Source organism: Nothobranchius furzeri, chromosome 2 (assembly GCF_043380555.1).
Source record: "Nothobranchius furzeri strain GRZ-AD chromosome 2, NfurGRZ-RIMD1, whole genome shotgun sequence".
Lineage (NCBI taxonomy): Eukaryota > Metazoa > Chordata > Actinopteri > Cyprinodontiformes > Nothobranchiidae > Nothobranchius > Nothobranchius furzeri.
Genome location: NC_091742.1, coordinates 67181290 through 67194436, shown reverse-complemented (window position 1 = coordinate 67194436; position 13147 = coordinate 67181290). Strand labels below are relative to the sequence as shown.

The window sequence follows — 13147 nt, the reverse complement described above, 5'->3', positions numbered from 1 at the left end:
TTTTTCATTACCTCCTCCATCTCTGACGGATGCTTGAAAAAAATGATACATATTCATTCGCATTATTTCTTTTTATTTCATAAATTGTACACAATAAAGCTAGTCAGATACAAGGAATAAATTCTACTCACACTGTAAAAAACAACCGAGCAGTCTAGTCAAATATAATGAATAAAATCTAATGGTTAACTACTAGAAATTATTATAATAATAAAAAAAAAAACAAGTTGCAGAAGAGACAGTGTACCCCCACAGTTCACTCCACCTCCGCAGCCAGTGCATCCAGGTCAGCTTTGGTCAGGCGATCGTACACCAGAAATATGTCTTTGTGAATGGGCATCACAGCCCTGAATCTGTGCAGCTGCGTCTCAGCCATGGTGAACAGGATCTCAGTGTCCAGATGGAAGCCATGCAGAGTGAGAAAACTTTGAAGAGCTGGAATCAGCTTAGATGTTAAAACTCTGCTGATAATGTCAGAAAAGTGAAAATCGTAAAATAATTCATTTTCAGCTACGTAAAGACATTCGTGTTGCCGCTGACTGAGGTGATCGATCTTGCATCCATGACAGATTGTAGGAAAGTGAGCTTTGATCACCATGTTGAACAAGTGAAGAAGCCCCATCCTCACTCGGTCCACCGTGACTTCTGAAAACATGCAGTCAGGCAGACGGAGAGGCTCCTCACCGGTGCTCTGGATGTCGAGGGTCGGCTGCTGCTGCTGTTGCACACCGTCCTCCCGAGCAAGTTGAGGCAAAACCGGTGGTGGGTCAGGGATTGATGTCTCTGAAGGATGCGGAGTATCAGGACTCGCTGGAGTCTCATCGATCCAGGGTCTGAATGGTACGTTAGCAGAGACGGTCTCTGGAACCTCCATGATTGTGGGGAGCCGTGGGAAGTTATCCTCCGGAAAGCATGATGGTGGTGGCAGCGACGTAGGCTGCGGACTGCCATTGTATCTCGGTGGTGATGAAGTGGCTAGCACCCAGCTCGGTTGCGGGAAAAAGCTGCCTTTCACCATTCTGATACGTTCTCAGTCTGTCCGCTGAAATGGATCCGAGCTTTTAAGGAGGCAAGCAGGGTTGCAGAGAGGGATGTGGGGTATTACGTATGAAACGGAGGGGCTGTGGGAACTGTGTGTTGAGGTATCCTAACACAAAAGAGTTATCAATCCTAATTTGATGTAAAGTGGTGCAGATTGAATAAATCAAAGCAGATCATCAATATACATCTTGACAAAAGATCAATAACTTCATGCGTCGTAACACAACAGTCATCAATTCATTTCTTGACATATGGGGTCATTAAAGGTCATATCACAAAAGGTCATAAAACAATACACCTGTCAAGTTTGATGTAAGGTGGTTTGGGGGAAAGGTCATAAAGGTCAAAGAACAATAGACCTGTCAAAAAGTCTGACGAAAGTTGGTTCCTTATGTCTCTACCCAGACCACTCCATTCATGGGCCCCCTTCAGTTGTGTGGACACAATAGGACAATGGCTACAACGGTTAGGGTGGAGCGGCCTGCGTCACACAACACAGTTTGTTGATTGGGGACCAGAAAAACACCAGAGGGATGTTGTTTGTATCAGTATTTGCACATGGATGTGAGAAAATGTCAGCGAGTAAAACCAAGGTTTGGGTGGCTATCAGTGATAGCTACTAAAACCTGACTGAAAAGATGGCGCCTGTGTGGTCGGCTTGCTGTCTGTCTCTCCCTACTGTTACTGTTTTCTTATTTTTCCTCTTTGGATCTTTTTGTCAGCTTAATCCACTTGTGATACATACAGGACAGTACGCATTTAGTTTAAACCTCGTAGGCCAAGTGAGAGTTCAACTGGTGATTGAAATGATTGAAATCCCAGACCCGTACAGGTCCACTCCAACCCAGACTATTCCACTCAATGGAGCCGAAGCACTAGAGAGTAGAAATCAGGGTTCTATCAATTACTGCAGGACTTGGAGCAGCAAAATAGCCACAAACCATCATATTGCCACCACCGTGTTTAATTGCTGTTAAAAAGTTCAACTACGTGAGACATGCAATGCTTCTGTTGTACTTTTCTTGTACTAGAACTTTAGAACAGAGCCCGATGAGTCTTTTTGAGACCGTTCAGTGAACTCCATGTTGTCAGACAGGTCCTGTTAAATTGTCGTTGTTCAGTCTTTGCCTGACAGTGAATATTAGTTCTAGAATCAAACCCTTTAGAGTGTGACAGGACAAAAACACCTGTGAGAAGGCAAATACCTTTGTCACAACATTTGGTAGACCTCCGGGTAATTTCTGCTGGAACAACGGTCTACAGTCAAAAGTAACATTTCACTGAACTGTTACAGCTTTTCTGAGATTAAAGTTGTGTGAAGCTGACTTTTGTTTCAGGTTCCTGCTAACTAGCGGTTAGCTCATCAATCCGATTACAATATCCTGTTTCTCCAAACTGAGGTTGCACAAACAGCTAGCTACAACAGGTTTGCTAATGAGTGTATGCAAACTATCACATTAACAATTATTTTTTGTTTTCTACAGAACAGGAACAGACTTTAGTTGTTGCAATAAAACAAGGTAATATTTAAAATACTTTAGCAATAGCGACGTCTTACAACAGATCTGATATGACTATTTTCTTCATGGTAGGCTTTAACAATATGGTCGTGTAACAGCGGCGGTGAGAGCTGCGTCCTGACCTCAGTCTAACTTACTGAGAAGTACATACGTTCTGACAACAACAACATTGGAGGGGACCCTCGAGACCCTCAGCCTGTCACTGTAGGCGAGCCAGCAAGGGGGCAGGGGTCCAAGTTATTCCAGGCTAAGGCAATGAGGGAAGAGGGGTCACAGTTCGCTGTGCACGCCCCTCTGCTTCAGCACCGGCTGACAGGCTACAGGAGTCTGGAAGTCCATGATGTACTGGCATTTGCTGGGCTCCTTCACCGAGCGCAGGGCTGTCTCCGTTCCGCATGTCAGCGTGACCTAGAAAAGCACGCAGGAGGAGAGAGAGTGTGAGGTGATGTGGGGACACATTTAACCCCAGTCTTTATTTCAAGAAGACTTTTTTTATGCGTTTCCTCTTTTGTCTGAAAGTGGGAACAAACCAAACTTGTTGCATATTAAACAAAACTCCTCAGACTCAGTGTGTGTGTTTGTGTGTGTCGACATCTCCACGCCTGCAACCAGGACACATACAAGTGTCTCTATGCTTAAGGGACATTGTGGGATAATGGGACATCACTGCTGTCATCACACATGTGAACAAGACAGGAGAGGACGTGATTACCGCCGTCATGACTTTAACAGGTGACGCCGGCGCTCGCTACGACAGAACAACCAGAAAACACACACGCACACAGACACACGCACACACAACTTCTGCTACTTGTAGGGGTTTCTATAGCAACGCCTCACATCATACTGCACCCGGAGCAGACGATCTTTCTGCTGAACAAAAGCACCTGGAGAGCCCCAGAGATAAAACTTGACAGGTTTTATTGTGCTGAAGTTTCAGGCAGGTAACTCAGTTTAGTCCCGCGCTTGGATTAAAAATAAACTCCCTCTTTGTGTCGCCTGCTATCTGGTTGTGCTGAGATATTAAGTAGTTTTGTGCAGCTCGCAGAGACAAAGTGTTTCACTGCAGGAGCCTAAGTCATATATCAGTTTTGCTTTATTTTTGGTGCTCAAAACAAATGTTTACATTTAAATTCATGTTAAAGTCAACGTTTTACTTCAATTTTAGCCCTAGTGCTAAATAATAGATTGGATCTATTTGAGGCCTGATGGCAAGAAACAACGAGGAAGGAACGTTTAAAAGTAAAGGTCTAGCTTACCTTTGTTCCTGACATTGCAAATTATAAAACTAAGTTTTTGTGGAGAAATTATTAAAATATGGTTGTTATCTAAAAGCATGTACATGTTGTTAATGACTTTAGCTACAAGTCAATATCTTTAAAACCGACAAACTTGTAACCGTTTTTATGATGGCTAACTGTGGCGGCCATCTTATGTTGGACTGATTCCAAAATCTAATCACTAATTATTAATAATAATATTATTCATATTATTAATAGAGTTTCACTGAAATCCACCCAGTAGTTCAGGAGACATGAACAACCAAACACAGGAGACATATGATAATAAATGATAAATATTAAAAGAGATGTAACACGTTTTGAGACCATTTAGAACCAAAACCAAATAAGTTTCCAACACTAAATCTGTACATAAGTCTGTGTATGCATTGGACACAGCAACCCAACTTAAAGTGCGGGTAACACCTAAATTCACTTTTTTGCTGATAACCTGTATAGATGAGTGTCTTTATAGTGCTGTAGACATGTGTAAATATTAGTGTGGCAGTTTAGTGCTACTTACTTTAAATGTAATATTTCAGCCCAAAACCATCATTATGTCTCCATCGTCAGGTTAAAACTCGGCTCCACACTGATTTAGACTCAGCCACAGCTGATTGCCGTAGCGCTGCAGGGCGACGTTGTCTGTACCGTACTACAGGCTACACTGCACTGGACTCCTGCTGAGTCTCGCCGCACCTCTACCTGGCTCAACCACTCACACTCTGATACGACATGTTGACGCTCGGAGCCGCTCGCCTCCTTAAAAAAAGTCCTCCTCCCCTTTTCTCTCAGGATCGCGATGAACAGGACATCCTCCTTCCTGCAATCAGTTTCTGCTCTTCTCCTGAGCAGTGAGTCTGCTCGTTGTGTGCACGCGTTTATTAACGACTATTTTTCTGACTGAGAAACTCAGAGTTGTGTTTAGATCTGCATTTTTAAAAATCAATGTGTGCATCACGCTTCTATCACTGAATCTCAGGCATCTACTGCTTAATTATTTAGTAAAATCTTACAGCGTTTAGGGTTGAAGGACAGATAAGCAGGTAGACTTGATTGAACCAACATGATTTAAGGGAGTGGTTCCCAGCCTTTTACCTTGACGATCCCCTTGCCTGTTTCTAAGACAAACAGAGACCCCCAAAGCCAACGTTTACCCACATGCACACATGGAAAGTGATTAATCACAAGCTTTATACAGACATACACATTTAATACTCATATATTATAATAATGGGTGTGTAATTTGAATTTTATGAATGTAATTTTTAGAAATATAATAACCTCACAACCTCAGTACAGGCAGTCTTTTGGGGATCCTTTTGGGGGGTCAATGCCCTGATTGGGAACCACTGATTAAAGGTTGTACTATGTGTGATTTGTATTTCTCTCTGAGTGACACAATCAGTCAAAATGTATTAATGAATCAGCAGTAACCGGACTCAGTTACAACGTTGGCAACTTGACCAAAGCATGGCCTGGATGAGGCTTCTTTAGTTGTTGCTGTTTAAGCTAAAGTTTGCTCTTGACTGTAGGGATGATTAGAGCTAGAGCTAAAGGGTTTCTGCACCTCAGTGTTGTAGTTTTAGTTTTACCACCACTTCCACACCACATTAGCCTTGTGTTCATGAAAAATAAAGGTGCTTGGCAAAGAGAAACAACAGAGTAGTAAACGTGTCTTCAAACGGCCCCTTCATTTGGAGACAGAGCAAGGAAACCAAAAGGGTTTCAATCATGTAACTTGGAAGGATTTAATTAAGAAATTTAACAGCTGAGTTCCGCCCCTCCCTGCAGAATATTGAGATTAATCACACACTGTTTGAATTTGGATTAAGACGAGTGAATCGACCCTCAAATGGTTCCTGCTCAAGAGAGAAGCAGAGACGCTACCATCTACAGCTGAGTTTTAGCATTTCAGATTAAATCAGCATTACGTTCTGATGATGGGTGGAGGGGGGTTTGTATCAAGGGAAGTCAAGGGGGAGGGGGAGCATACTCTTACAAACGATTTTCTTTAGATTCTGACTTGACTTCGGGGGTACAGGCAAAAAAGAGTTGGTTAAATGTAATACATTTTTAATTGATCACAAGCTATAAACTGGGAAATTAGGAGAAAATCCAAGCAAGACAATCCAAACGGAGAAATGCTCAACATACAGTAAACAAGTCAGGTCTAATCACTCAGTTTTGGATAAAAACATGTTTATTTTTTTCGGGCTGCTGTTGCTGAACGGGCTGTGAGAAATGAACGTTTTGAACTAAGTGTATATTATCGTGTACGTTGAAGATGAACTTACCTGGATTAGGTGTACCGTATTTTCCGGACTATAAGTCACACTTTTTTTCATAGTCTGGCCGGTCCTGCGATTTATTCTCCGGAGCGACTTGCATACCAAATTATGTAGGCTATACTGCGCTGCTGCTGCGGGCCGGCTCCGGACCAGGAATAAGCTCCTCTGTCACGCTGGGAGGGTTTGAAACACCGCCATCCTCTGCTGGAGACCGTGGTGCGCTGCTGCGCCATGTTGTTTATTCTGTTATTGTTACTGGTACTTGTCTTGTAATGTGAAAGGCTTGGTCTCAGATTTTGTAAGAAAACTAATAAAATTTCCCCCCAAAATGAGACATAATCCAGTGCGACATATATGTTTTTTTCTTCTTCGTTATACATTTTATGGCTGGTGTGACTTATACTCCGGAAAATACGGTAGTTGGATTTGTGTCATCTGAACTTTGACCACAGTTAGCTTGGTGCTGAATTGCATTTGTACTCATTGCAGTGGTAAACAGTTTTACATCAGAGCACGCTATAGCTTTACACTCTAGCTAGCTAGTGCTGCTGCTAAATTCGGTTGCAGGTGACAAAATTCTATGTAATCAAAATGTGTATGTGGCGGTGGGCGAGAGGGGAGGGGCCAGCGGTGGCACCGGGGGATGATCTCCAATCAACGGGTGGCTGATTTTAAAGAAAAATGCCGCAAGAGACGGGGAGAGACTGGAAGATGCCGTGAGCTCCTGAGTCTCAGCATGGCAGCTACGCTATTCCTGAATAAGGGTGTTTGTTAATAAAGCTGCGTTACTGAGCAGAAGCTGTCTGTAGTCTGTGTGTGTGACTCTGTGGTAGCTGGTAAATGCTACAGTGTAAAGTTAAGCTTTTTATTGGTCTGCAAAATATTGTTTGAATGATGCACGCTTTTGAGAGATTCAAGTTCAGGAGCGTGAATCCGAAACACTTAACCGAATGGAGACTATTAAAGAAGATATCTAAATAATAATCCCCAGATCTCCACAACAGGTCTGGACTGTTAGCTAAATGTTTCTTGAGCTTTAAAACCTGACTTTCTGTACTCACTGTGGTTGTACGTGAGCCTCCTTGCCAGCATGGTTCTCCGTTCTCATACACCATCTGACTGTAGTGGTTCTTTGGTGGTCCTGCCCACATCCCCCACCTCCTGCAACAACAAAAAATGTACAGATTACACTAATCCTCCGACAATGTGCTTGTAAACAAACTTTACTGTTGGTCAAAGTGTTCTTTAAAGAATATTTGGGACAAAGGAGGATATATTAATCAATTTCCCTCTGGGATTAATAAAGTATTTTTGAATTGAATTGAATAAACTACACATATATATATATGTGTGTGTGTGTGTGTGTGTGTGTGTGTGTGTATCTTTTAATCGCTCCGTTGGCTAACTAAAAAACACTTCCTTCATATAAAAAATAAATAAATCTGGCAAGATGGCCCGTCTGGCAGTGTCCTTTTTTGGCAGCGGCACTCTCAAGTCCTGTCTCTTGCTTAACAATGGGGAGAAAATATTAATTACCGTTTTGTCAGAGTTAATACTGTGTGCAACACACAGGGGAAGAACAGGAGAAACTCAGTGATGCCAGTCTCTGATGAGTGTGCCTGCCCAGTGCTAGCTAATTACATTCTCACTAAATATTTCAAGGGGAGTATGACAAAGCGAAGCAGACCAGGGTGCCGGTGGACGCCATCCAACACAGCACTAACAGATGCCATTTCACTATGCTTTCTAACTTCCTCTGATCTTCTCTTGAGCCCGAGCAGCTTTTTCCAGAGCACAAACTGCATTTGTGATGCGGCTACGTCCCGATTTTAGTAATCCTGTCATGTGTGGATAGAAGGTCTTTTCTGCATCTGGTGCTCGACTGAGTGAAGATTTTACAGGAAAGGGCCTCACTCTGATCTCCTGCCCCACATCACCTACCCACTATTTTCTAGCTGTAGTCCCAAGGACAGCAGCATAAATAATGAAATCAATCTCTGTCTCACTTTCTGCAGACGTGTTTTCTTCCCTTTTATCCAGCGCAATTCCAGTCTCCTATTAATCATTCTGGACAAAAAGCTATAAAGACTATTAATTCAAAGAATTGTTCTGGTAATTTGCTTAAGTGCCTTCCACACTGGTGCCAATTCTGTCACAGAGGGTAACATTTGATAAATGTGCCCCACGGACCTTTCAACAGCAGATCAGGGCGACAAGATCAGATCTCTTCTGTTCTTTTAGGTTTATGAAAGCATATTTTCTTTTATTTCATGGGTTATGATTAGTAAACTCTGAACTCGCAATTGCAGATGACCCAAACCAACCTCGTCGACCCTGACGGGTTTTCGTCAGTCCGATTGAGTTAAAGTCGACCCCCGTTCTGCTTTGACCTACTTAAACCAAAACATGGAGTCCTCTTTGATTTAAAAAAGCAATCCTGGAGCTTTTACAGACACATAGCTGTCTTCAGGTCTTTGAGTGTTACTTCATGATGTGCATGGCTTATTTAAGATGCCTGAACGGGTCAGTCAGAGGTGAAGTGGAAGTCAGCCAGGCCTAAGTGTTTCATCCTTTTTTCTCTTTGAGCCGGTTTGATTGGGTTTTAGCACTCTTTTAGCACCAGGAGGCCCTCAAATGGATTGCTGTCAGACTGCGCGGAAAATGTGACTGCGCTCCGGCTCTTGCAGCAAGTTGACCGGAGATCCCTTGTGCATCAGCTTCATTCCACCTCATCCACTGCAACCCGCCAACCCCCCTCTACACGCTTCCATCGCCTCACCTTCGTTGGTCTCTATTCCCATCCTGTCGGCCCTTTCCAGCCCCAGGAGGCAGCACACACCCTGTCAATTAGGGTTGAGTTATCGCTGAGATGTGGCCAACACCCCAGTCATTTGGACTCACAGGAGTCATGAGATGGAATCTTATTGGCAGATCATTCCCTGTAATAATACCGACCTGGGCTGGGTATTGGCAGGCCATTTTCTACAACCAGGTCTCAATAGGCTGCTGCACAGCTAGTTATTTGCACCAGCTAGAAATAAACAACACATGGAGCCATATTGGTTAGGTTTATTGCAAAAGGGTGTAAAAAGTATGTTTCCCCTTACAGATTTATTTTTGTTTTTACTGTTGTTTGTTACACTGGTGTGTTAAAGTAAACCTCATAACTGGTGGACACTTTTGGAGGCAAAAACTGCAATCAAGAAATCCGGTAACTAGTCTCCATTTTGTCTCACAAAATTGTTTGCATTAAGTCAAATTAAGGTTTCCAGCATAAATGGTTTGTTTAAGGTCAAAGCTAGGACAAATATTTTAGAATATTCTACTAGAGAGAACAAGTACTGGTTTTATTAATTACATCGAGTGGTCCAGGTCCTTAAGCAAAAAAACAGCCCCAGACCATCACACTACCACCACCATGGTTGACCACTGGCATGTTTTTCCTCTGGATTATTTTGTTCTTGAACTTCTTTTAATTCAGGGCATTTTAGTTGCCTTTTGAGATCATTTTGCCTACTTCATCTTGTCAGTTCATTTGAGTTTATTTATAATGCACCAGTTTAACCTTCTCAGTGGCGTAGTAGTATGAGCGTCCACCCTGGAACTGGGTCATACCAAAGACTTAAAGATGGGACCCAATGCCTCGCTGCTTGACACTCAGCTTTAAGGGGTATGATAGCTCCCAACCCAACTCAAGACGACAGAACCCCACAGATTTTGCAACAATTACAATTTCTTGTCCAATTTGTCATATTTTGCCTTTAACCCCTTGCAGACTATTGTCACAAATGAATGTCAAACACTGTTTGGCCCTAAAGTGTACGAGCATTCATACTTTCATCATAAACTTGTCATATGCAGTCCTATACACGTCTACTGCCCTCTGGTCGAGGATCTACAAGTGGTTAGGGCCTATTTTATTTGGCTTTTATTGGTATATTGTTATACAATTACACAATAAATCAAAACATATTATTAAATAGTTGTTTTATTTTTGAAAAGACTAGTTTAAAAATGTTATTGTCGCCAAAACACAAACCATCCTCGCCTTCATGTATAACAACAGGACTAATGTCCATAAATCACTATTTGGATCTTCTCATTGGTTGTTGTGCATGTAGAAACCCCTCCCCCTCTCTTCCTGTGGCTAGCACCAAACATCCCTATTCAAATCTCTTCTCCGAGAAATTAAATGTATTAACACAATTTCAGTTAAGTAAACAGATCAATGCTGCCACTGGAGGATGAATAGGAAATTTGTGGAAATCCATCTGCAGCCTCGAGGAGGCAAACCAAGAGGCCACAAATGCACACTTCCTCATAATGAATAATGATGGAAGAATATTGAAGATGTGCTCAGTTTCAGGGCCTAAAACGCTGAGAATCTTATTTACAGACATCTGGATGAGGAGTCATTCTGTTAGCCGACCTTCCCTAATGGCACAAAATGGACCTTCCATCAAAGTTAAACCTGTAATAGGCAGCATATCTAACCAGCTAAACCCATTATCCATACATTGTGGGTGAGATAGTAGGCGCTGGGGAACTCAGACATGCCTCTAACTGCACACATTAGGAAGCCAATCTCATTTAATTTTGCCTTTGAATTACTGAGGAGTGATTTCTATTGACACACACAATAGCAGATGGAGTTGTGATTTAATCACGTCCCAGAGCAATGCCGTCAAAATCGGTTAGATCTTCAAGCAGGAAAGGAAAAGGACGGTTTTCTGATCACGTGTTTGAGATTTCACCATTTTTTTCTAAATAATCTAATCCTGATGAAGGGTAATTACCATTAAAAAAGGCTGATTAGCTCCCCTTTCTGTGTCTGATAATAGCTTGAGCTGATATAAGCTTGTCTTACTTCTTTAAAACGACGCGGTGACTAGTCATCCTGTTTTAAGCTTCATTGGGGCGCTAATCCGTATGCCTCTGGTAATAAATCCTAAAGATCAACTGCTAATCTTGCTCACCACTGAAAGGGGGAGTCACAACCACAAATCTTTCAGAAGCAGTTATCATTTGGACAACCCCACTCTGGTCTTTAAACACCCCGCAGACACGGAGAAGAAAAAAATCTGGGCCAAAAGTGGGTTTTTGGTTGTGTAAATTTGTGTTTTTTGGGGAGTGGGGGGTCCCCTCCAGGCTATTATTTAAGAGAAAGTTGATGACCAAATAAGAATTAGAAACCAGTATACCGGTTAGTGTTTCTGTTGGGGAGTAATGTTTAAATTTGAGAATTTGCCTACATATTTTTGATGTTTGTAGAATTGATGCTTGCTTGAAGTTTCACTCTAAAAATCAAAGCATAAATGCACAAATTAAGAAAACTATGAAAGTGTTTTTCTTTTTTCATGTAAAAAATCAGAAACCGATGTCAGCGGTCGGCAAACATGACTGTAGCATTGACCTTAGCAAGGTGGCAGAAAAACTGATTTATTTGTGTTTTCTAGGAATCACAACCATTATCAAAAATATACTGTACATGCTGTTTTGTTGTTGTAGAGCTAAGTGACAAAGTTAGCTCTCCTTATTAAAGTTTTCATTAATAAAACAGAGCAAAGGAAAACCTGGAGAGACCTGGGTATGCTTACGATGTTCTGGGGAAGGACATGTTTGGAAATTACTTCTTAATGTTTCAAAAACAGAAAATTTAGGGAAAACTAACAATAAATGTTTCGGTCAAATTTTACCATTTAGTAAAACAGGTAATTTAAATAAATATATGGACACACAATAAATACCATTTAAATTAGCCAACACATTGAAAAGAGCAGAATATGATCAGCATTCACTGATGTCATGGACTACCCACAATGCATCATGAAAGGGTCAGCTATGTTTCTGAGGAGCAACTGAAACTGAGAAAAGCTTAAATATTAGTTATAAGGAGGATTATTCCATACACTAGACACAACTAAAGAAGCATGTTAGTAAGTTGTTATAAAGACACTGATGCATGATATTTGTACGACCCAAAGGACTTACTCTAGTAGAATGCCTTGTCTTCTCTAAGGAAACAAAGCTCTGGTGCACTATTTTCAGGAATTAGAAGGGAGCCACATCAGAGCTGAGCTTCAGATGTCAGACTCATTTCTCTCACCTCTAACTGGCAAACACAACATAGATTTGTCAGGAGTTTTAAATCCTAGAGTTTCACAGTTTCTTTTCTATCAGAAGTTAATGCAGGAGATAGGTGTAGGAGACTATTTTCATTTTCAACCTGAATGATAAACACAAAGTGACTGGATATAACCAGTAATAATCATAAAAAATGGATTTTCATTGAACCATACCTTTATGAACCCTAACTGTAACCCAATGAAAGCCTTTATGTAATTTCTATAAGAGTGGCATCTGTTGATTCTGACCAGTGAGTTTGCACATCCAATAATGTGGAGTTTTATGATTATAAAGTGCAAAAATGAGTCTCTTGATCTAGTTGATCTGATTAATTTATAGCACTACATCACAATAAATTCAATTCAATTCAAAAATACTTTATTAATCCAAGAGGGAAATTGATTGCTGTAGTAGCTCAGAATAATAATAATAATAATAATAATAATCAAGTCATCAAAGAGTTATTGTATATTACAATGGCTGTTGGCAGGAAGGATCTCCAGTAGCGGTCAGTGTTGCAGCGAAACTGAAGGAGCCTCTGACTGAAGACACTCTTCCGTTGTCGGACAGTCTTGTGAAGAGAATGCTCAGGGTTGTCCATCATGTTCTTGATTCTCTGGAGAATCCTTCTTTGCATTATCTCCTCCAGTGGTTCCACAGTCGTCCCCAGAACAGAACCAGCCTTTTTTATTAGGCTGTTGAGCCTTTTCAGGACCCTGCTTCTGATGCTACTACCCCAACAGACGATGGCTGAAGAGATTACACTCTCAACAAACAACAGACTTGTAGAAGACCTGCAGCATCTTGCTACAGACATTGAAGGGCCTAAGCGTCCTCAAGAAGTGCAGTCTTCTGTGTCCCTTCTTGTAAACAGCTTCACTGTTCTTTC

At 41.5% G+C, this 13147-nt stretch overlaps 1 protein-coding gene across 2 annotated transcripts in view; it reads right to left on the bottom strand.

Annotated features, from left to right (window-relative positions):
- Window positions 1–2682: 2682 nt before the first annotated feature.
- Window positions 2683–13147, bottom strand: part of LOC107377414 (glucosidase 2 subunit beta) — a 262809-nt gene continuing 252344 nt past the window's right edge. For both annotated transcript variants that reach the window (XM_015946971.3, XM_015946972.3), the window contains 2 exons: window positions 7194–7293; window positions 2683–2969 (listed from right to left, as the gene is read on the bottom strand). In XM_015946971.3, the coding sequence (XP_015802457.3) occupies window positions 2832–2969; window positions 7194–7293 (238 nt within the window). In that variant the 3' untranslated portion in view covers window positions 2683–2831. The remainder of the gene's footprint in view (window positions 2970–7193; window positions 7294–13147) is intronic.